This window comes from Loxodonta africana, chromosome 5 (assembly GCF_030014295.1).
Source record: "Loxodonta africana isolate mLoxAfr1 chromosome 5, mLoxAfr1.hap2, whole genome shotgun sequence".
Taxonomy (NCBI): domain Eukaryota; kingdom Metazoa; phylum Chordata; class Mammalia; order Proboscidea; family Elephantidae; genus Loxodonta; species Loxodonta africana.
Genome location: NC_087346.1, coordinates 146,233,861 through 146,258,108, shown reverse-complemented (window position 1 = coordinate 146,258,108; position 24,248 = coordinate 146,233,861). Strand labels below are relative to the sequence as shown.

The window sequence follows — 24,248 nt, the reverse complement described above, 5'->3', positions numbered from 1 at the left end:
TGGATAGTCATCCACAGGCCTGACCTATATGTCCATGAGCCTTTCAAAAGCTTCACCAACTGAATTTTCCTAATCTACAAAACTCATGTTCACAACCAGTTTAAACACTAGTTCAAGCATGTCTCTACCACCACGCTAATTAAGGAGAAAGCTCTCAATTGTTATTCCAGGAAATGTGCATCAGAGAGAGGTTAAGGCCAAACTGGCTTAAGATCTTGGTGCCACCTCCAAGTGGTGCATAAGCAAAATGGCCAGTAAGGTAGACTAGGAGCTCCAGGTCCAGGCCACTGTTTCTGGAGGAGAATGCAGATTTAGCTCAGGATACAGGGCCATTCAGTGAAAACACAAACATTTGTGGGGTTTGTGTGTGGCCATCAGCACTTCCTCCAGGGCGCCCCAGTGGGAAGCATGTTGGATTACAAACGAAGTGAGCCCTGCAGTGGAGCCTTATCTTCCTTCATCAAGCTAGGCTTGCTCGGTTTTGTCTCTTGCTTTAGAACTTCCTGATTCAGGTTTCTAAAACGAAAACGGGTTTCCTTTCCTGAGAGGAAAGAAAAAAAAAAAAAACATGGCACTAATTCAAACAAATTTAGAAATGCCTGGTTATTTGGACAGCTTTTACCAAGAAAGGAAATGTTTAAGGAGCCAATTCACTGCACAAAAATGAGACACTGAGTGAGAAAATCTACCTTGAATCAACACGAGAAAATCTACATTGGATCAACGTACTCGATGTGAACAGTTCTGGTAGACAACTGAAAAAGAAAAAGCAGGCCATCATGCTTTCGACATTTTGTTTTAACTGAAGGAATATAAATGTACACTCATTTGCCCATCACTAGGGAGAGGGATTGGAGCCCTGGTGGCACAGTGGTTAAGAGCTCACCTGCTAACTAAAAGGTCAGCAGTTCAAATCTACCAGCTGCTCCTTGGAAACCCTACGGGCAGTTCTACTCTGTCTTGTAGGGTCGCTATGAGTTGAAATCAACTCCACAGCAATGGGTTTAGGGAAACAGCTCGCTTTTCTCCAACTACGCTCTTCACTCTCACCCCCAGTTATTTGGGAATTGCTGCCCAAAGAAGATATTATTGCCAATGGGATGGTTACACCCTGTAGATACACAGAAATGCAACATATTTGAGCAGCCCTGCTACAGAGGAGGAAGATAAATTATCAATAATGACAGCTACTGTCAACCTGACAACTACTATCACCCACCCTTGGGTGGCACAAATGGTGAAGTACTGGGCTACTAGCCAAAAGGTTGGCAGTTCAAATCCTTCCACAGGCACCTCAGAAGACAGTCTTGGTAACCTGCTCCAAAAGATCACAGCCATCGAAAACCTTATGGAGTGCAGTTCTACTCTGAAACACATGGTGCCACCATGAGTGAGAATCGACTCCACAGCAGCGGCAACTGGTTAAGGAGTTCGCTGGGCAGCACAAACGGATTATGCTCAGCTACCAACCAAAAGTTTGGCATTTTGAGTCCACTCAGTGGTACTGCAGAAGAAAAGCCTGGAGATGGACTTCTTTAAGATTACAGCCATTGAAAACCCTATGGAGCGGTTCTACTCTGACACACGTGGTGTCGTCGTGAGTCAGAGTCAACTCGACGGCAATAGGTTTGGTTTTTTTTTGGTTTGGTCAATCTGACCTCCCCTAATAAGCAAAAGGCAGCAACGGGGGGCCAATCAGTGCCAGGGCAGGTCATCACATGCCCCTTAGACTCTGAGGAGAGCAACTGATTTGAATGATGATACTTCCCCAGGAAAAAACCCAAAGATGATTTAGGTTTGGTGTACACTGAATTCAAAGGCAGGCAAATGAATGCCTTTTGAAAAGATTTCCATTGAAAATGACAGAGAAGTTTCTCACCTGAAAGGACCAGCGTCACTTCTCTTAAAAAAGCACTTTTCAACCCCACCTTCTAGAAGCTCTTTTTGGTGAAATGTGTTTGCTGTCCTTTGACACTAGGGATGAAGAAAGTCTGCTCACCTTTCACCGGTGTGGATGAGGCTAAGCCTATGATTTGGGGACCCAAACAATGTAACTGCCCTGGGTGGCACAAATAATTACACACTTCAGAAGAGAGACCTGGTGATCTGCTTCCAAAAGGCAAACAGCCTTGAAAAACCTAGGGAGCCATTCTACTGTGCACCGTGGGGTTGTTACGATCTAGAATTGACTCAACGAAGGCAACTAACAATCACAACAGGTCCAGGAAACACTGTTACCGGTGAGTCAATTCTGACTCACAGTGACCCTATAGGACAGAGTAGAACTGTCCCACAGGGTTTCCAAGGAGTGGCTGGTGGATTCAAACTGCCGACCTTTTGGTTAGCAGACTAGTTCTTAACCACTGTGCCACCAGGGCTCCAACAGGTTCAGAAGTTCACCAAATTCCTTGACTGAGCGTGTTTCCTTCTGCGTGGCCGACGTGAGTCTGTTTGATTTACTGAAACACCTCCATGACAGTCATTTAAAAATCACTTCATGTAGCATCTGCCCTATACTCTTCGTTTCACAGAGCACGTTCACTCCACCAATCAAATCCTCCCCTCAACGTGACTAAACTCCTCGGTCTGGTTTCTAAGAAAAGCATTGCCGCTTCAGGCATTTAGAAGCGAAGCTGTGTTTACTAGAACTTATCGAATGTTATCCCCCTGCTTCCAAGTACAAACAATAAGTATTCCAGAGGGAGGACTCCCTTCCCTTTATTTAAAATACAGTTCCAGCTCCTTGGTGTGTTTTCCTCTTCACAGCAGCCATCCACACATGACTCAATGCCCCTCTCTGCCGTTAATTGTCTACAGCAGCGTCTCTCTGAGGGACTACACACGCTGTTGTTCCCCAGAATCAACTTGCTGTCCCAGTAAAGAGCTCCGGGAAAACCCTGCACCAGTAGCTATTCTTGGGAAAACATCTGGGACCATTCTGGCCTTCTGGCTCCCTGCCGGCCATGTGTCCATGCCAATCTACGGGCTGTGATTTTATTTCACCTTTACACAGTGTTCAGCAGAGCCAAGCTTGTTACCGGGCAGGTCTGCTCTTAAATTATCTCCAACTCGTTTGGAGGGAGCAGGTGCTCAGGACGCACAGCCATCACGGAGAAGGCAGACATCTTTCTGAAGCTGCGGTTCAGATCAGGGCTCAGGACTGACTCACCTCCCTAATGATGGTGGCGGCTGGGCAGGAGTCGCTGGGGTGTAAGGGGCCTGGCCCCCCATATTCCTGCCATTAGTGAATCCAGGAAAGCGGGGGCCAGGGGGCACAGTTAAAATATTTGCTGGACTCCTGTGGTATTTGGTTTGTTTTCTCTCATAAGACATTCCTGAAAAGTGTAATTTCAGTAATCACGTAGTAAGCGTTTGCTATTGTAACTGTTAAAGAATGCTGGTTGTGTGTAACGGTTAAGTGGTCAGCTGCTAATGGAAATGTTGGTGGTTGGAGCCCACTCAGCCTAGAAAACCCTATGGGGCAGTTCTACTCTGTCACATGGGGTAGCTATGAGTTGGAATCAACTTGATGGCACCGAACAACAACGACATGATAGCTCTTAAGATGAAAAGAGATGACAGCTGTAGCCCACCCAGCACAGTGACTGAACACCATGTTGCTGTTGTTGGTAGGTGCCATCGAGTCAGTTCTGACTCACAGTGACCGCATGTACAACAGAACGAAACATTGCCCAGTCCTGCGCCATCCTCACAATCGTTATTATGCTCAAACCCATTGTTGCAGCCACTATGTCAATTCATTTCATTGAGGGTCTTCCACTTTTTCAATGACCTTCTGCTTTACCAAGCATAGTGTCCTTCTCTAGGAATTAGTTCCTTCCGACAACATGTCCAAAGCATGTGAGATGAAGTCTCACCATCCTTGTTTCTAAGGAGCATTCTGGTTGTACTTCTTCCAAGACACATTTGCTTGTTCTTCCAGCAGTCCATGGTATATTCAATATTCTTCCCAACACTGTAATTCAAAGACATCAATTCTTCTTCAGTCTTCCTTACTCATTACCCAGCTTTCGCCTGCATATGAGGCAACTGAAAACATCATGGCTTGGGTCATGCATACCATAGTTCTCAAAGTGACATCTCCGCTTTTTAACACTAAAAAGAGGTCTTATGCAGCCCATTTGCCCAATGCAATATGTTATGTCATTTGATTTCTTGACTGCTGTTCCCATGGGCATTGATTGTGGAACCAAGTAAAATGAAATCCTTGACAACTTCAATCTCTTCTCCATTTATCGTGATGTTGCTTATTGGTCCAGTTGTAAGGATTTTTGTTTTCTTTATGTTGAGGTGCAATCCATACTGAAGGCTGCGGTCTTTGATCTTCATCAGTAAGTGCTTCAAGTCCTCTTCACTTTCAGCAAGCAAGGTTGTGTTATCTGCATACTGCAGGTTGTTAATGAGTCTTCCTCCAATCCTGACGCCCCTTTCTTCTTCATATAGTCCAACTTCTCAGACTATTTGCTCAGCATACAGACTGAATAAGAATGGTGAAAGGATACAACCCTGGTGCACACTTTTCCTGATTTTAAACCACACAATGCTCCCTTGTTCTGTTTGAACAACTGCCTCTTGGTCTATGTACAGATTTCTCATGAGTACAATTAAGCATTCTGGAATTCTTATTCTTTGCAATGTTATCCATAATTTGTTATGATCCACACAGTTGAATGCCTTTGCATAGTCAATAAAATAGAGGTAAACATCTTTCTGGTATTCTCTGCTTTTAGCCAAAGTCCATCTGAATCCGGCTTGAATTTTTGGCAGTTCCCTGGCAACGTACTGCTGCAGCTGCTTTTGAATGATCTTTAGCTAAATTTTACTTGCGTGTGGTATTAATGATATTGTTTCATAATTTCCGCATTCTGTTGCATCACCTTTCTTTGGTGTAGAAAGCTGTAGCCCGCCCAGGACAGTGACTGAACAGCGTAGGCTGGATCAGTAGGGTACTAGTTCCTTTTCTCTATGACCTTATTGATGGCCAGGCCCATGGCCAACATGATCTAAAGGAGACAATGCTGGCTCTGTCTGAATTAACTAAGAACAGGCAGGTGTTGGGGCCCAAGGCTACATGGACATCTGCACAGCCACGCCCATTGGGCTGTCTGCTCGCCTGCCCCTCTCCGGCCACCACCTCTTTGCCTCTGATGCCTGGGTGACAGCGACAGCTTCATCCACAGTCAATCAGTGGATCCATTGGCAATCTGCCCAAGCAGGCCTGAGGCCCTCCCTGGTAATCTAGCATTGGGACTGAAAGAGAAAGAACTCCCAGCCACTCTCCAGGAAGCTGGCCTGGAACCTATGACGTTGGCAACTTGGCTCTCCACCACGACAACTGTGCACATGCAGGAATAGGACAGGGAGGAGGAAGAATGAAGTAGTCGATGTGCAGAGAAGAGCCAAGAAGAGACACAGAGAGTCAGGAGGGTGACGGCTGGCCCCTGATGGCTGACCCCTCACTGAGTTCCATGAGACGACCTAGAATCCTGATGACAAACTCTCTTTTTTGATTCCCTTAGCTAACAAGCTTCCATTACCTGCAACAGAGAGAGCTCCCACCTCATCGAAAATCCTGGTGGCACCTCAAATTCCAACAAAACCAAGCTGGACTCCTCCCCCACCTTCACTTCTAAGGTCCCTGGGTGGTACAAATGGTTTGCATTTGACCACTACCCTAAAGGTTGGTAGTTCGAACTCATTCAGTGGCACCAAGCAAGAAAGGCCTGGCAATCTGTTTCTGTAAAGATTACAGCCAAGAATACCCTGTGGAGCAATTCTGCTCTGACACGTACGGGGTCGCCATGAGTCGGAGTCGACTCAACAGCAACGGGTTTTTTTTTTCCTCACTTCTACCATTTACCCAACTCCACTCCCACACCTGCCAAATCCCAGGAGCAAATCAGATTAGCCTAAAATGTTTTTAAAAATAGGCCGACTGTCCTAAAAGCTAGTTTTACACGTACACCAAAATAGGGTGGAGAATAATTTCAGGGAATTTCTATTAAAATAAAAGCCAGAGGAGATTTTTTTTCTTTTGCTTGCTCCATTAGAATGGCTCTAATTTGGGTCCTAATTCATACCAAATTCATCACAGCCACATAAAACTAAAAAAGACACTGCTCACCATCCCCAGCAAATAATCTTCTGCAATGCATGCTTTTAGTGGGTGGAGATTACTATTTTTCATAGTCATCCATGGTCATTTTAAAGGCAGCATGAAAAATAAAAGCAAAAACAAAAAAACCAAACCCGTTGCCCTTGAGTCACTTCCAACTCACAGCAACCCTAGAGGATAGAGAGGAATTTCCCCACAGGGTTTCCGAGTCTGTCATCTTTGTGGAAGTAGACTACCACGGCTTTCTCCCACAAGGTAAAATAAAAGAGAAACAAATTATCCACAAAGGAGCTGTGGAATAACTAGTCCTGGAGGCAGGGGTTTCTCAATTTGCTACTTGTTAGTTGTGTGTCTTGAACATGTAACTTCTTTTTGATTTAGTTTCCTAATCTGTACAACCCACTGCTATTGAACCCGTGTCAACTCGTAGCGACCCTACATGACAGGGTAGAAGTACCCCGTAGGGTTTCCAAGGCTGAAATCTTTATGGAAGCAGACTGCCACATCTTTCTCCCACGGAGCAGCTGGAGGGTTCAAACCACAGACCTTCCGGTTAGCAGCCGAGTGCTTAACCACTGTGCCACCAGGGCTCCTTAATCCGTACAAGGGGATAGTAAATAGAAATAACACCACCAACTTCTCCTCCTCCAAGTTGTTGGCAGGATCATATGGGATAACGGCCAGCCAAGCACAATATCAGCCTTACAGCAGATACTGGGAACAGCAAGAAAGAACAAAGAGAAAGAAAAACAAGAGCCCGTTAGATGTAGGTTTTTTTTTTTTTTTAATTGTGCATTAGGCGAAAGTTTACAGAGCAAATTAGTTTTCCATTCGATAGTTTGTACATAAGTGTTCCTTGACACTGGTTCCATTCCCCATGATATATCAGTCCTCTCCCCATTTCCACACCGGGTTCCCCGTTTCCTTTTGTCCTGATTTTCTACCCCTTCCTGCCTTCTCATCTTTGCTTTTAGGCCGATAATACCCTTTTGATCTTGTATAACTGACTGTTTGAGGAGGACATTCTTCTCGGTTAATCTTGTTTATTTTATGGGCCTGTCCATTGTTTGGCTGGAAGGTGGTATCCGGGAATGCCTTTAGCTCCAGTTCGGAAAGGTGTCCCCACTTTACCACTATAGTAGTGGAACTGTTTCTTACACGGCCACTGCTTGTAGAATGTTCTTGAAGGAGCAGTACTAAGGACATTTTAATGATCCCTCCTGGAGATAATTTCTTCTTCTGACATCCCTTCCCTATCCCAATCTCATTATCAACTTTGGCCAATTCTGCCTCTCCAATAATATTCATACCAGCTATGTTTATTGAGGATTTTTCTGTGTGTCTCAGGCACGGTTATAAACATGGGCTCTACACATATCATCTCATTTAAGCCTCACAGGTATAAGCTATGAAGTGGGTTATGATGATAGTCATATTCTACCTAAGAGAACAGAGGCCAGGAACTTGGCAAAACTCATCCAGCAGGTAATAGGCAAGAGCTAGGATTGGAACCAAGTCCTTTGGACATAAAATGGATACTGCATCGCTGGGTGGCACAAATGCTTTATGCTTGATTTCTAATTGAAAGGTTGGTGGTTCGAACCCAACCAGCAGGACTATGGAAGAAAAGTCCTGGTGGTCTGCTTGCATTAAGATTACAGCCAAGAAAACCCTATGGAGCAGTTCTATTCTGTAACACATGGGGTCACCATGAGTCGGAACTGACTCAACAGCAACTAACAACAGGAGCACCCGTTTTGCCCTTACCTTTGCTTCACTCCAACTTCTTTCATTATTACCTGCCCCTGGACTACTGCTGGCATAGTGGTTAGGTGCTATGGCTGCTAACCAAAGGGTCAGCAGTTCAAATCCACCAGGTGCTCCTTGGAAACTCTATGGAATAGTTCTACTCTGTCCTGTAGGGTCACTATGAGTTGGAATCAATGGGTTTTGGCTGGACTACTGCAGATGTCCCCAGACAGGTCTCCTGGTGAGTACCTCTCCTCCCTGTGACCTGTTCTACAAGCCGATGTTGGAGTCATCTTCCTAAAAGTCAGTTCTACTTGCACCTTGTCCACAGCTCCCAGAAACCGAGGCTTTTGATAAGTGCTTAAAGGATGGAAATCTGTGCTCATATACTGTCTGTAGCTTCCTTCCCTCTACAAAGCTCCCTGGCCTGGCACTTAGGGCCATCTATGCTCTGGCCCTAGCTAACCTTGGTCAGCTTATTCTAGGAACACCTTCCTCTCACCCCATACTGAAACAAACCACAGTCTTCTCCACTCCGTGAACATGCTGTTGCCTCTGCGTGGAATGCCCTTTCCTTAGCTCCCCTGGTCTTCCTTCAGCCAACACCCTCTTTAGGTTGAGTGAATGAATGAATGAATGAATGAATAACTTTTGCTTTACTGAGCATAAGCATAGCGCATTGTATCACTCTTGCAGCTTCAGGCCAGGCCAGGCATTCCTGAAACAGCCACAGCCAGGTCCTAGAGCCCATTGTGCCAGGTCGCATAGCTAACTGTGTTCCTGGTGTAATGTACGATCATCTCCCCTTCTGCCCAGGAAGAAGCCTGGGAGTCTCGGCTCAACAAGAACTTTCCATCTTGTATTTATAAAGAGACACAATATGGGATTCTCTTAGAGCATTTCATGTGCAAGTTTTGGCATGCCATTTGGTTGGACACAAGGATGTAGAAGTGAAGAACTTCCTAGAGAGATGGTATGAAGAGGGAACCCGGCCTCCAGAGCCCTTCCTTCCCCCTCTTCTGCTTCTTGGCCTGTGCTGGGACTTGCCCTCAGCCCACCTCTACTCTTTCAAAAAGAAAGAAAATATACTATGGGATAATATCTCCTATGCATAGTGATGTCTAATGAGACACTAGCCCATAGGGGGCTGGTCCCAAAGCCCTCTGGTTTCGTTAATTTGGGTGAGATACTAAGTAATAAGAAGGGAACTCATACCAATGTTCATTGCAGCACTACTCACATTAGCCAAAAGATGAAAATAACCTAAATGTCCATCAGCAGATGAATGGATGAACTAAATATGGTATATACATACAATGGAATATTATTCAGCCATACAGAGAAATGAAGTTCCAATGCATGCTACGACATGGATAAACCTTGGAGACATCACAATGAATGAAATCTGTCAGTCACAAAAGGGCAAATATTTATAAGTATGATCTCACTCATACGAAATAGGAAAATGAATGGAGACCAAAGTTTATTGGTGATTACCGGGGTAGGAAGGAGAAGAGAAAGGGGAGGTCTTAGTTTAGGGGCAACGAGTTTCTGCTAAGGGTGGTAGAATAATTTGGCAATGGGCAATGGTGATGATCGCACAATACGATGAACATAACAAATGTCGCCATAATGTACAGGTAAAATATGTTGTATTGGCAAATATTTTGTTATACTGAATATATACTGCATAGATTTTTACCCCAATAAGGCAACTAAAAAAAAAAAAAAACTTAAAACAGGAGCCCAACCTTTTTTTCCCCCAATTATGAAGGCCTCTACCTAAGATCTAAAACGAAAAAAACCAAACCTACTGCCGTCCAGTTGATTCTGACTTATAGTGACCCTATAGGACAGAGTAGAACTCCCTACAGAGTTTCCAAGGAGCACCTGGTTGATTCAAACCACTGACCTTTTGGTTAACAGCCATATCTCTTAACCACCAAGCCACCAGTGTTTCCACCTAAGATCTGGCACTCAAAGAATGCACTAGCCCCAAATGGAAATGTCCTGATGGTCTTATATGTGTTCTTTATGCTGCCAATCACTCAGTGGACACCATGAGACTGTTATGAAATCTAATAATTGGGCAAAGGAATGTAAATTGTGGAAGGGTGGAAGAAAACCAACACTCCCGACGTTGTCTGTTAAATTCAATATTCTTTAAGCAACCTAATAATTTTTTTTTTTTGCAGGGAGTAGTAATCTTCTGTTCTGCTGCTGGAACTTTGGGAACTTGTTTCTGCAAGGCAGTAAGTATTGATGAAGGTCAAGGGAAAAGTAGGCTAACACCTTCAGATTGCATTAGGATTTTCAGACACCGCCTTCTAAACTAATGATGGTGGATTTCAAAATCCTAGAATGCTTTGGAAGTTTTGTGCAAAGCTAAAGGAGGCCTTCTAACCTGATCGTTTGAAAGAAGGTTTTAAAAAATGCTGTTCTCTCTTGTCAAGTGATTATGTGAGAGCCTACCTATAAAATCTAAAGGGAGCAAAATAGAAGAACATATGGAAGGAGATTACGGGATTAGCGAATTACACAATATGTCTTAGAATAATAACACATGGGTTGCCTCCCAATCCTTTTGAAGAAGTCACTGTAAATTCATAGTAAACAACTAAATGTTTTGCCTTTTACATAAAACAACAACAACAACAACAAAAAAGATTGAGATCACTGGTAGGTATTTGCTCATTCAATAACATTTACACGAAGTCTACAAGTAGACAAAGAAAAGCGTTCAGAACAGTGCATTTGTATTCCACATTAACAAACTCAGCTTATTTTCTACTTCCACCATTGGATTTGTAAATTCAACCTTTTAGGTAGTGACATAAACAATTAATTCTCTTCAATAAGACTCTCTTCAATAAGAGTCAGGGCTTAGAGTCATTTATTTCATGCACTGAACCTGAAACTTAGAAGAAAAATTGACAACTACACTTCAAACTGTTTCAATTGCTTAACCTAAGACTAATAAATGTAAAAAAAAAATTAAATGTTAAAATTGTATCTTAAGGAAAATATATAAACTGGCAATAATACAAATGAGCGACAGAATTCACTAAATACGTACACGTACTCCACCCACTCCTCGCATACACACACACACACACACAAATAAGCCTCTTGTAAATAGTAGTTGAATGGCTATGGAAAATAGTAAAGATACTGCAAATTTTATAATTTTTAGTAATCAGTGATACTATTCAAGTCTTTATAGTTTACAAAGAAGCCTAGGTGGGTCTAACACTAAGCCAATTGAAAATCTATGCTGCCAACCCTAGTAGCAAATAATTCCCATGGACCATTTTCACTTCATAATTCTGTCCTTGCAAACACACACACTGAATACTTTTGAGTACAGGTGAGAAGGGTCAAAAGGGTAAGACAGCCAAAGTGGCAAACAGTACTATGTATAAAGAATATAACATTATGCTTAGAAAGTTCTGGCAAGCCGGCCTCCCTTCCTTCCTCACACCCAAAATCTGAGAAGAGAAGAAAACAGTTAATTAGGTAAACAGGTTTAGACAGGCCTGCCCCAGCCCTAAACAATGTTAAAATGTATTTTGCGGTGAGAGAAGGAGAGTTAACTCTTTTGTGACTCATGGAATGTAGTGTATCTCATCCATTTTTATGCCCTGGAATTCTTTGGGAGTATACTTTTCCCACTGAAAAGTATTTGCTTCCCTCCAGTGAGGACATGTTAACAGTGAAAGGCAAAAAAAAAAAAAAAAAAGTTTGTTGAAGCAATGTAGCTGGGATATTAAGCAAAACCAGAGGTGCTCCCTGTGCTTCAATGGAGGGCACCCTGCAATAAAGCCTGCTACCCAAGACTGGTGGGCTAGATGGGCTCCCACAAATCATGTATTTTCACACAGTATTTCTCAAAATCTCTGTTAAAAAAAAAAACCAAACCTAGTGCCGTCGAGTTGATTCTGACTCATAGCAAACCTATAGGACAGAGTAGAACTGCCCCATAGAGTTTCCAAGGAGCGCCTGGAGGACTTGAACTGCCAACCCTTTGGTTAGCAGCCGTAGCACTTAACCACTATGCTACCAGGATTTCCAAAATCTCTATTACCAATCAAAAATGTAAACACACTCAATGACTCTGTGTGCATTCCACTACTGAAAACATAGTATCAACAAAAAATTTCAAAACAGAAAATAATCCGGTCTTGAAAGAATTACGTTTTTAAATGCTAGCCCAGCCAGGAGATGCTACGTAATTAACTTCTCATTTGATGATGAACAATTTGCATTTTTAGCCTTTACTTTTGATATGTATTATAGAATAATTCACTGATCTAACAAAAAAAAAAAAAAAAAAAGGAGGAGGAGGGGCAGAGGCTCGAGGAGGGGAAGGAGGATAAAGAATTAAAAAACTGAATAGCTGACAGCAACATAGTTTGATTTCATTTCTTACAAATCACAGTCCCGACAACCCATTTAAGCTGGTATAAATCTTCTCAACTTCTGTCTGCATATTTTCTGCTCCTGTGCATTTCAATCACTTGGAACCTCATAGTCTAAATATTGACTATCTCATATATTGATTGGAAACCCTGGTGGCATAGTAGTTAAGTGCTACAGCTGCCAACCAAAAGGTCAGCAGTTCAAATCCACTAGGTACTCCCTGGAAACCTATGGGGCAGTTCTACTTTGCCCTATAGGGTTGCTATGAGTTGGAGTCAGCTCGATAGTAATGGGTTTTTTTTTTTTTGGTATATATTGATTGTATTGTCATTAGAAAACAAAAAAATACTGTGTCTGTGTGTTTGAAGATCAATTGCCAGCACTTACCTTCAGGAAAATCATGGGGCTGGACAACATGGAGAAAGTTGTGCACCATTCGAAAGAGAACTCCAATGGATCCTGTACTAGGGGAGCCACTGGTCTCATAGTTCACCACAGGCAAGTCAAAATGCAAACCATCAGGAGTCTGTGCCGATGAAGGTGGCCCTGCTGGAACGGTCTTGCCTGCTGAAATGGTCTTCCCACCCAGCCCCAGCAGCAGTAGGCAGCCAAGGATAAGAGCCATAGCTAGCAAGCTCCCCAAAACATGAGGTAGAACTGGGTTCCTCTTGTTTCAGAGGTTCTGGAAGCTTCCGGAAAGGAGGCGGCGTCCCTGGGCAGTAGAGGTGTGCTGGGAACGGCTAGGCGGAATCCTCTGTGGTCTGGCTGGGCTGGCATGCAGCAAAGGGTGCAGAAGAGCCTTCTTCAGAGGGGCCAGTCACTCACAGCAGCATCCCTAACAGGAAGAGAAAGGGCAGCAGAGTCACCAAAGTCTGCAACCTGCCTCTGCCTCCACTACAGCTTGCTTCCTTGGAGAGCAGGCTGTGAGCTTAGAGCAAACTCTTCAGCGTAATCCGGGAGTGGGTGGAAACCAAACACAGGGCCTGCTCCATAGCCACAGGGAGGGGATCGCATGGAAGGGAGGACTCAGAGAAGGTCCTTCCTCAAGGGGCCAGACTCAGAGCACTGGCCCTTCATGGGTTCAGGAAACACCAAGTCTTTGTAGAGAAGGCTGGGCAGTGTAAGAAGCTGACATTTATTGAGCACTAACTCTATGCTATGTTCTACATGCTTAACAGGGGACCTCATTCTAGGCATTATCTTATTTATAGATGAGTTAGCTGAGGTAGAGAGGGTTTCAGTGACAGGCCTGAGGTCACAGCTAGTTAATGGTGGGGCCACAATTCAAACTCAGTAGTTTGCGTCAAGGAGCCCTGGTGGCACAATGGTTAAGCGTTTGGCTGCTAGCCAAAACGTCAAAGGTTCAAACCCACCCAGTGGCTCTGTGGGAGACAGACCTAGTGACCTCATCCTGAAAAGATTAAAAACCCCATTGCCCTCAAGTCGATTCTGACTCATAGTGGCCCTATAGGACAGGGTAAAACTGCCCTATAGGGTTTCCAAGGAGCAGCTGATGGATTCAAACTGCCAACCTTCTGATTAGCAGCCAAGCTCGTGACCACTAAACCACCAGAGCTTCCCCGAAAATATTACAGCCTAGAAAACCCTAGTGGGCGATTCTACTCTGTCCTATAGGGTTGCTGAGTCAGAATCGACTCCATGGCAAACAACCAAAGTTTGTTTTCAGGGAGTTCCTAGGTGGTGGAATGGTTAACATGTTGGGCTGCTAACTGAAAGGCTGGAGGTTCAAGTCCACTTTGAAGTGCCTCAGAAGAAAGACCTGGAAATCTACTTCTGAAAAATCAGCCATTGAAAATCCTATGGAGAACAATTCTACCCGACACACATGGGTCGCCATGAGGCAGGGTCAACTTAATGGTTAGTTTAAAAAAAAAAAATTGCCTTCAGAGTCCAAGCTCTAACCAGTACACCAAGATACCACCCTGACAGAGCCCTGCTTCTCAGACTCCAACCTGAGATTCAGAGGTCCCCAGCAAAAGACTATATGCTTATTACCCCCCAAGTTTGTGTTCTTTCCCTCTCCTTCCCCTCCTCCTCCTCTCTCTGTCCCTCTGTCTCTTAAAGTCATTGCTGTGGAGTAGATTCCGACTCATAGCGACACTATGGGACAGAGTAGAACTGCCCCATAACGTTTACAAGGAGCTGCTGGTGGATTCGAACTGCTGACCTTTTGGTTAACAGGCAAGCTCTTAACCACTGTACAAACAGGGCTCCCTCTCTCTCTCTAACTCTGCCTTATATTCTACTTATTTGCCACGGATATTATTTCAAACACCACCCTCTCTATGTCACCCTCAATCCAAACTAGAAGGACGTGGCCCCAAGGGCAGGGACCAAACTCAATGAGTTTCAGTCTCCTGAAGCTGTGTGGCACTGAACTCTGTTCTCCCAACAAACTTACCAAGTAATCCTAATAGAAACCCTCACTCCAAGTCACCATGTGGGCATCTAGGGGTACAGGAAATGAGAGGCAGGGCAGAGGAAGACCCCTGCCCACACCTTGGGAGAGGAGAAAGAAGCAGGCATCCTAAAAGCTGTGACCAATATGGTGTCCAGTGAGGGAAACTGACAAGTGCCTCCAAGACGGACCCTGTTTTACTGATATTTCTATTCCCAGAGTCACTAAGGGCGTGGCACACAGTTGGTGTTCACTTGGTGCTTGCTGTCTAGAAAAGTAAAACAACTGATTTACTTGAGCCATTACATGAGACTCAGTGAATCAAAACAGAACCTACAAGTAGGAGCTGGGATGCACCTCTCTTCCCATCTTTTTGTTCCTCTGTTTAGAAACGCCTTGAAAACCCTGTTAAGTTAGATTCTAATTTACTGAGTACAGGCTGCTCCTGAAGGATGCTTTGAGATGGGGGCTGGGATGGGGGCGTAACCAAGAAAGTGATACATTTCACAAGGGGCCAAATGACAGATACTCCACCAAGTCAATGAAAGCTCCAGACAAAAATGAAATTTCATGACGTACCTGAATGAAAATGTCAATTCATGTCTAATCCCTTTAGATATTGCCTTGTCTTCTAAGTCCCTTTTCACTCCAATTAGTTCTGCACAGAGCTGACAACAGAATGGTGGTGTTGTGTGCTGCTGAGTCAATTCTGACTCACAGTGGCCCTACAGGACACAGAGGAACTTCCTGACACAGCGTCCTAGGCTGTAATCTTTACGAGAGCAGATGGCCAGGTGGTTTCGATCTGCTGACCTTTAGTTAGCAGCTGAGCACTTAAGCATTGTGCCACCAGGGCTTTTCCTAATAGAAATGACTAAACCCTAAATAGTCCCTCTATCAGATCATGGGCTGCTCAGTGCCAACCTCATTTACCCCAAACTCCAGTTCTGCATCCCCCTGCCCTGTTTGTCACCACACCTACAATATGATACCAGGACCCTTGACAACTGCTTCCAAAGGGCTCTCCCTGACAGGCCACACACACTGCAAACAGCCATCCTCTGGCTCTGAACGGCACAAGGAAACTACCACTTTGCATATTCAAACACAGGCGTGCTCTGCTTAATCTTCAAATTGTTTCTAAAGAGAACAAATGTTAAGTTAGCTTTTGTGGGCCCCCTGACTGGAAAATACCAGGGATGCACAGGCTTGGAGGAGGATTAGAAGGGAAGGGTGTGTGCTTACTCAAGTGGAATAGGGCTGCTCTCCCCTAAGCAGCCAAGCACGCACACACACACCCCACACATACCCACAGGCACACCACATACACCCAGCATACATAAACACCACACATGTACACACATCACACACATACCACATGCACATATTCAGGCATCTACAGACACCACCACCACACACTGACATACCACTCTCACCACATATACTCACACATTCTCACTCATATCACGTATTCGCACTCACACATACCACATACATACACTAACACACACCAAACACACACACTCACACACCATACTCACTACACACACTTACACTCTCACGCACCCATCACATACACCACACTAAACACATACACTCACACACCACCCTCACCACATATACTCACATTCTCACACTCCTATCACTTACACTCACACACACCACATACACACATTAACACACACCATACAAACACACACACCACACACATTCATACTCTCATGCACCCATTGCATACACCACTCAATACACAGACACACTGACACACCACACTCACCACACACCCACACTATCATGAACACATCACACATACCACATACTCACATACCCTGTCTCACCACATACATTCTCACACTCATGTTACTCACTTACACACACCACATACACACATTAACACACACCATACAAACACACACACCACACTCACTACACACTCATACTCTCATGCACCCATCGCCTACACCACTCAATACATAGACACAATCACACACCACACTCACCACACACACACACCCTCATGAACACATCACACATACCACAAACTCACACACCATCCTCACCACATATACTCGTATATTCTCACATATCACACACTCACACACACCATATACACACAACACACATGCTAGTAAACACCACACTCACATCCATACACGCATACTCACATTCACACACACACTCACATTCACACACACTCACTCCCCCCGCCCCCACACACACCCTCTCTTATTTTCTGCTGAAGGACAGGCAGAGCACTAAGCCTCAAGCACAGCAGCTGGGAGGATTAAGAGCTGTGCCGCTGAGGGAAGGCTGACTTCCTGGTAATGTCACCCTGTCTCAGCCAGGGATGGAGAGAAACAGCAGCAGGGAAGAAAGGACAGAAGGCCCATGAGAAAGCTATGAATAAACAGACTCTCCAACTCCCTCAGTGAAAAAGCAGGGGAAGGGAAATGCCAAATGAAATGAGCCGCTGCTGCTCACCACCACAAAGAGAGAAACATTAGTTGAGTGGGCCACAGACTTCTTTAAGTCTTGCTCCAAAGCGTAGTCCTCCTTAAGTCTAAGAGCAAATTTTAAGGAAACCTGTTTTTGAAACTCTAGATAATCGAAAAAGTCAGATCAAAAAGGAGGAATTTTTCATCTCAGTTTTAATTAGCCATGCCAAAAAAGAAGGCCTAGGTAGAATTCTTCCCTTCCTCGTGGGAGACTGAGTTCGATTCCCGGTCAACGCACCTCACGCACAGTCACCACCTGTCTGTCAAGTGGAGGTTTGCATGTTGCTACGATGCTGTGCAGGTTTCAATGGAGTTTTCAACTAAGACAGAGACCTACTTATGAAAATCAGTCAGTGAAAACCCTAGAGATCACAACAGTCTAGACCACAATCGATCATGGGGATGTACGATACGCCAAGTTCACAAGTTTTTATGGTGAAGGACCATTTGGAGCAGAGCACAAATAGGCCACTGTTCTTATGGCATGATCAACAGGCTTTTATTACTCACAGAACAAAGAGCAAACAGTTCATCAGCCAAGGTAGGCTAGGCTCCTATCTGGGGGGAGATGTTACGATCGCATCCAAGTGTGCCCCACTTCCCACCATGGGTAAGGAATCGCAAAGTCCCTGTCTCCCAGAGTTAATATACTAGCAGGCTAGAATGATTACGTGCCAAACAGCACGGACAGAATTAGAATAGGGGAAACTTGTTGCCAAACAAAAAACTGCTGCTGTCAAGTCCGACTCACAGCAACCCTACAGAACAGAGTAGAACTGTCCCCCACAGAGTTTCTAAGGAGCAGCTGGTGGAGTCCAACTGCCATCCTTCTAGTTAGCAGCCGAGCTCTTCAACATTGTGCCACCAGAATAGCGGAAGGGGGGTAATAAAAAGGGGAAGGCTACCCTTTGGGTAAAGACACTATTCACTGCCCCCGGCTCAGGGTATGTGGCCATCTCCTGATGGGCTATTCTAGACTGACTACCTTCAGTTAACAATCCTTGCTCCTTTGCCCCTTTGCACCTCTAAGATAAACAACATATGTCTCTCAGACGGCAATTATTTCCCCATAAGGCACATACTTTGCGTCCATCAGTTGCTATTATGCCCATTACGGACGGGGTGGGGGACGGTTACAGTACAGCGCACCTGTGGACCCAGCATGGTGGTATGGAACCAGGCAGCGTTCCATTCCCTTGTGCGTGGGATCACCAGAAGCGCAGCCCACGCCAAGGCAGTGAACAACAACAGGTACTAGGAGCAAGCAAGAGCTACTGAGAACAGCTCGGGAACTGCCTGTAGGAAAGCCCTGGGGTCAGGGGAGGCCAACACCTGTGTCAGTATAGAATGGGTCCTTTTATTTAAAATGCAGATTACCAGGCCTAGCTTCTGGGGATGAGGCCCGCTAATCTGCAGTTTTAATAAGCTCCCTTGGTGACTGATTTTTAGGACAGGCAAAGCCGGGGAGCTTGCACTGCTCCTGGATCATCTGCCTGGCCAATCCGTGTGACTTTCCAAGGACACCTGAGGCTTCCCAAACACAGCTGCAGGACAAGGTCATAAGGGGAAAGCTCCCCAAAGGCCCTTCCAGCAATGCAGGGACCTGATCTATCCCAGATGCCGTGCGGGGTCCCTGCCTTATCCTGTATGCCCAAGGCCTGGCATACAGTAGGCACTCAGTAAATCCTTGCTGAAATACAGTGGTCGGGGACAGGGCAGAGAATTAGCACGATGCCATTGTTTTTACCTGTTTCCAAACTTGATCAAGCATTTGTTTCTCATTAGTGGTCTTACAGGCTCTGGAAGGTAGGCCTAAGTGGGGTTGCTCTGTAGCAGCAGGCTCTGCCCTCCCTAGACTCACCCCTGGCAGAACGCCTCGCCTACAAGTCTGGGGACATACCTTCTTCTGAGACTCGCAGCTTTGTGGAACTTTGGATATTGCTCCCCTGAGGCTCTCCCCTTTAAAGGGCACTCCCAGAAACCCAGTGCCGTTGAGTCGATTCCAATTCACAGCAACCCTATAGGACAGAGTAGAACTAACTGCCCCATAGAGTTTCCAAGGAGCGCCTGGCGGATTCGAACTGCCGACCCTTTGGTTAGCAGCCGTAGCAATTAACCACTATACCACCAGGGTTTCCTTAAAGTGCCCTAGACAAATTAATTAGGCAGTCTCGCCCGTTTTTCCAGTTTATGGGACACAGATTCTTGGTTTGCGCTTCAAATGCACTGACTTCCAACTGGGAAAGGGGCCCAGGAATGTGAATTTTAAACAAAAGCATCACAGGATGCTGAGTCTGGAATCCAGAGAACCACTTTAACCAAAACCCAGTGCCATTGAGTCGATTTCGACTCACAGCGAAAAAGCAAATGGTGAGGGAGCTACTTCATTTCTTCTCTCTGTCTTTTGATGGAACTTTCCAAACCTTCCTCTTACACCATCCCTGTAGAGGATGTTTGTCATCTGGGTTGTATTCTTTGGAGGGGCGGGGCTGCCCAGCTCCTGAGCCCATCTTACTGAGTCCTATGGGAAGCTGTCATGCTTCTCAGTATGAGGCCAGCTGAGGTGTCCAAATCCTGAACTACCAGGGACCACGTGACCCGGGCTGGGCCATCAGGTGCCTTCTCCTGGGCCTGTGCTTGAAGCCACACATTGAAAACCAACGAGCTGCCCTGGAGTCAACACTGACTCATGGCGGCCCCATGAGTGTCAGAGTAGAACTGTGCTCCATCGGGTTTCCAACAGCTGGTTTTTTGGAAGTAGATCACCAGGTCTTCCTTCCAAGGTGCCTCTGGGTAGACAAACCTTCAACCTTTCAGTTCGCAGTCGTGCATGCTAAATGTTTGCACCACCCAGGTACTCCACCACACACTGAAACAAGGTCAACTTCTAATTCATTCTACTGATGGCAGTGAGAGTGCCAGTAGCCACATCCATGGTCCCGACATGGCCTCGGTGTCCTGCCTCATATCCTGAGCCCCACTCCTCTGGGTTTCTGAGCCTGGCTAGCCAGCCTTCCTGCCATTTCCCTAAGCTACACAGAAACCATCTGTTATAGATTGAATTGTGCTCTCCAAAATATGTGCTGTAAATCCTAAGGCTTATACCTGTGAAGGAGCCCTGGTGGCGCAGCTGTGAAAGGTCAGCGGTTCGAACCCACCAACGGCTCCCTGGCAGAAAGATGTGGCTGTGTGCTTTCATAAAGATGTACAGCTTTGGAAACCCTATGGGGCAGTTCTACTCTATCCTAGAGGTTCACTACGAGTCAGAATCAACTTGACGGCAACGGGTTTGGCTTTTTTTTTTTTGGTTCATATACCTGTGGATGAGTAGTCCTGGTGGTGCAGTGGTTAAGCACTCTGCTATTTGAGCCCACCAGCTGCTCGGCAGGAGAACGATGTGGCAGTCTGCTTCCCTAAAGATTTACAGCCTTGGAAACCCTACGAAGCAGTTCTGTTCTGTCCTATAGGGTGACTATTGAGTACTCAGCGACAATGGGTGTGCCAGTGGATGTAACCCCATTTGAGAACAGGATTTTCTCTGTTATGTCAATGAGGCCACATCAGTGTAGGGTGTGTCTTAAACCAATCATTCTGAAACATAAAAAGAGCAGATGAGGCACAGATGGAAGCCAGCAGCAATGGAGGGGAAGATGCCTGCCACGTGGAGATCCACAAGGAATGCCAAGAAGAGCGCTACGGAAGCTGAGACAAGGATTTTCCCCCAGAGCAGAGAGAGAGACTTCCCCTAGCCAGCGTCCCAGATTTGGACTCCTTACCTCCTAAATGGCGAGGAAATAAATATCTGTCATTAAACCCACCCACTTGTGGTATTTCTGATACAGCAGCACTAAGAAGTGAAGATGGCACCCTTCCAAGAGGTCTCTTTTCTGCTAAAATTACCCAAGATGGTTTCTCCAAGCCCACCACTATCTTGAGCCTTACAAATCTCATGACGTCGCTCTTGGCCCCCAAACCCTACTTCCTTCATATTTTAAACAGCATCAGCAAAACAAGGCTTGCCTTAAAGTATTATTTTTAGCCTGGACTTTGATGCCTTTTTTTTACGTCACTGTATGAGAACACAGAGGAAGAGTCCAGCATGGAGGTCATAAGGAAGTTCATTAAAAAAAAAAAAATATATATATATATATATATATGAGTTGCATAAGAAAGAACAAAACCAAACTAAAGGCCACTGCTACAGAGACAACAGCCCAAGCTTCTGAGGCAGGGTAGGAGTCTCAGGTCCCACTCATTAGCTTTGTGACAGTGAGCAGTTGCTCACACTCCCAACTGTCCTTGGCTCCCCTGTAAAATGGAGATTTTGTATAGGGTTGTGAGAGTGAGAGACCCAATAGCTATGGCACCTGGCACACAGGTGGCAGTTAGGAAAGGATGTTTGGTCCCTTCTATAGTATCAATACTCAGCTAAACTCCACCTTGGCCCCTAGCCTCGTCCTGGCAGAGAGTGCAGCTCGAAAGATACTGAAAAAGGAAACTCATAGATGAATGAGAGAAGAAAAATAACTTCACACCGGTTGTATCCTATGAAGTTGCCGATATTCAACCGTCTTCGAGCTACAAAAACGACAATTCTATATGGTACAAAATAACATCATAGGGCCACAGTGAGTGTCCATACGGGGAGGGGGCCGCATTTCAGGAACCCCAATCATGCACCTGCTTATCTTAACAAAAGTCAACAGCTGCCCGACAAGAACCCGGGAAAACCTTTCTGGAACTCGGGCAGGAGAAAAGCCAGCAGCCGCGGGCGGGCTCCGGAACAACCTGTTGCTGCAGGAAGCTCCGGGCGCCGGCTACCCGGTGTTTCCCTCCAAGCGGCCGCAGCACAGAGCCCCTTGTTCCCTGGCTCCCTCGCTCCAAGCTCAGCAGTAGCGGCTCCCAGGCTGCGGGACACAAAAGAATGGCCCGAGGACCAGCGCACGAAGCTCAGAGACTCGAGAAACCCACCGCCTCCGTGGGTGGGGGTTGGCGAATAACTTGGCTGCTCCGAGCGCGTGGGCGCCGGGTCCGCGCCGCAGCCCCTGCTGAGCACGGATCCGCGACTCTCCGGTCCCCGGAGAGGGGAGTCCGGGGCTGTGCACCCACGGACAGGATCCCCAGGCCCATCTCGGCGCAGGTTCTCGGGGAAACTAACCCCGGACTCCTGGCTCTCCCGCAGCCGCGGAGATCTCCCTAGCTCCACTCTCCTCTTTGTTATTCCGGCCGGTGCGAACGGGAGGGGTGCGCACCGAGCACCCCAGTTCTCGATTCGGCTATCACCGGAGGTCCCCGCGTCGTACACCCGGAAGAGGTGATGACGGTGATTGGAGCCAGGTGTGCGTGCCCTCTCCCATGGATAAAGAGGTGGCCCCCCTTTGCACCTCATAGCAAAGGCGCCCCGACTCCCACCTTGGCTGGGTCCTGCCCCCTCCTGCTGTGGCCGGATGCACTGCGTACTGCCTTCGGAAGCTGGGCCTCTTTTTTGCACCCAGCGGGGGAGGCTCAGGGCCCCTTGTCCCCTGAGCCATCCCCAGCGCTCCTCTCCAGGCAGAACAGTCTCCAACTCCCTGGCGAGCCCTCCCCACCCCTCCCCACGGTGTGCCGCTCTCCCCAGAACGAGCCCTCGGCCCTTGGGTCCCATCGTCAGCTCGCGCCCCGGAACCTGGCGAGTCCCGGCCGCCGGCTCCCTCCAGCGGGATGGACAGGAGATACCGGCAGCGCGGCGCGGGCCACCACGCAACCGGGAAAGTTTGCTCGCGTTCCTGCCCTCCCCGGGGAGCCTGGCGCCCGGGCCGCCTCGCCGCCCCGCAACCCCTCCGGCTTCTCGGCGGCTCTCGGGTCTCACGCCACCTGCCGCGGGGCCGGGAAGGAGGCGCCCAGCGAGCCTCTCTAGTCCCTGCTTTCTGGAATGGGGGTCCGTGCGCTCAGACCGCCGCCCCTCCCCCGGCCCGGCTCGCAGACTCTTCCCCGGCTCCGAGATCAGGACGCGACCACTCACTGTGCGTCTCCGCTGCCGCCACCGCTGCGGTGCGCCGGACTCCTGCTCCCGCCTTGTGGCGCTGTCCCCGCCCCCTCCCCTCGCCGCCCGCTCGCCTGGCCCCGGTTCATGAATGATTTATGAGCCGGCTTCGGGGACCACCAGCCGCCTTCCTGAGAGCTGGGCTGCTGCCCCGACCGCCTGCCGAGGCGGGGAGGGGCGGGGCGCAGACGGGGGCAGGAGGCAGGACCCCCGGACGCTATGGACCCGGGGGAGGAGCCTGCCGCAGGGAATGGGGAGCGAGGCCCGGGGTGCCGCGGGGACCTGCAGCGGTCTCCTGGTCCCCGGGCCAGGGCCTGGGATGCGAGCCCCCGGAGTGCAAATGTTTCCTTAAACGTACTCACCCCCGGCGGGAGAGCTGAGCTAGCGGCCAGGTGCCCGGTAGGGACCTGCTGGGTGTTTCAAAGATCGCCCTGTTCCAGCCGCTAAGCCTGGGGCTCTGGATGCGCTCCGGATAAGCCTGCAACACCTCCAGTGGCCTTACACACCTGCTCAGGGGCAGGACGGTCTGGATGGGGCCGCAGAGGGCACTTTTCCCTCCTAAGCAGCACCCTCTGACCTGCCTCAAATCCTGATCCCCTCCCTTTTTATCACTGTGATCTTAGCCGGTTAACCTCACGGAGCCTTGGTTTCCACATCTGTGAAATGAAGTGTACCTAGCAGGGTTCATTTTTATTCATAATAATTGTTGTTGCTGTCATTAGCTGCACTCAAGCCGACCCTTGACTCATCAGCAAACCCACGCACATCCCCAAGATCTGTTTCCATCAGCCCTTTATGATCCATAGGGTTTTCAATGGCTGATTTTCAGAAATAGATCACCAGGCCTTTCTTCCTAGTCCATCTTAATCTGGAAGCTCTGCTGAAACCTGTTGGGCATCATAGCAACATGCAAGCCTCCACTGACAGACAGGTGGTGGCTGCACCTGATGTGTATTGGCCAAGAATCGAACCAGGGCCTCCTACACGGAAGGCAAGAATTCTACCACT

At 47.1% G+C, this 24,248-nt stretch overlaps 1 protein-coding gene across 3 annotated transcripts in view; it reads right to left on the bottom strand.

Moving 5' to 3' along the window:
• Positions 1–23,346, bottom strand: part of PROM1 (prominin 1) — a 116,804-nt gene extending 93,458 nt beyond the window's left edge. For all 3 annotated transcript variants that reach the window (XR_010322162.1, XM_064286056.1, XM_064286058.1), the window contains exons 1-2: positions 23,220–23,346; positions 12,692–13,139 (exon numbers count right to left, since the gene is read on the bottom strand). Coding sequence is in view for 2 of the 3 variants with exons in the window: in XM_064286056.1 (XP_064142126.1) it covers positions 12,692–12,929 (238 nt within the window). In the remaining variant the exon portion in view is untranslated. The remainder of the gene's footprint in view (positions 1–12,691; positions 13,140–23,219) is intronic.
• Positions 23,347–24,248: the final 902 nt, after the last annotated feature.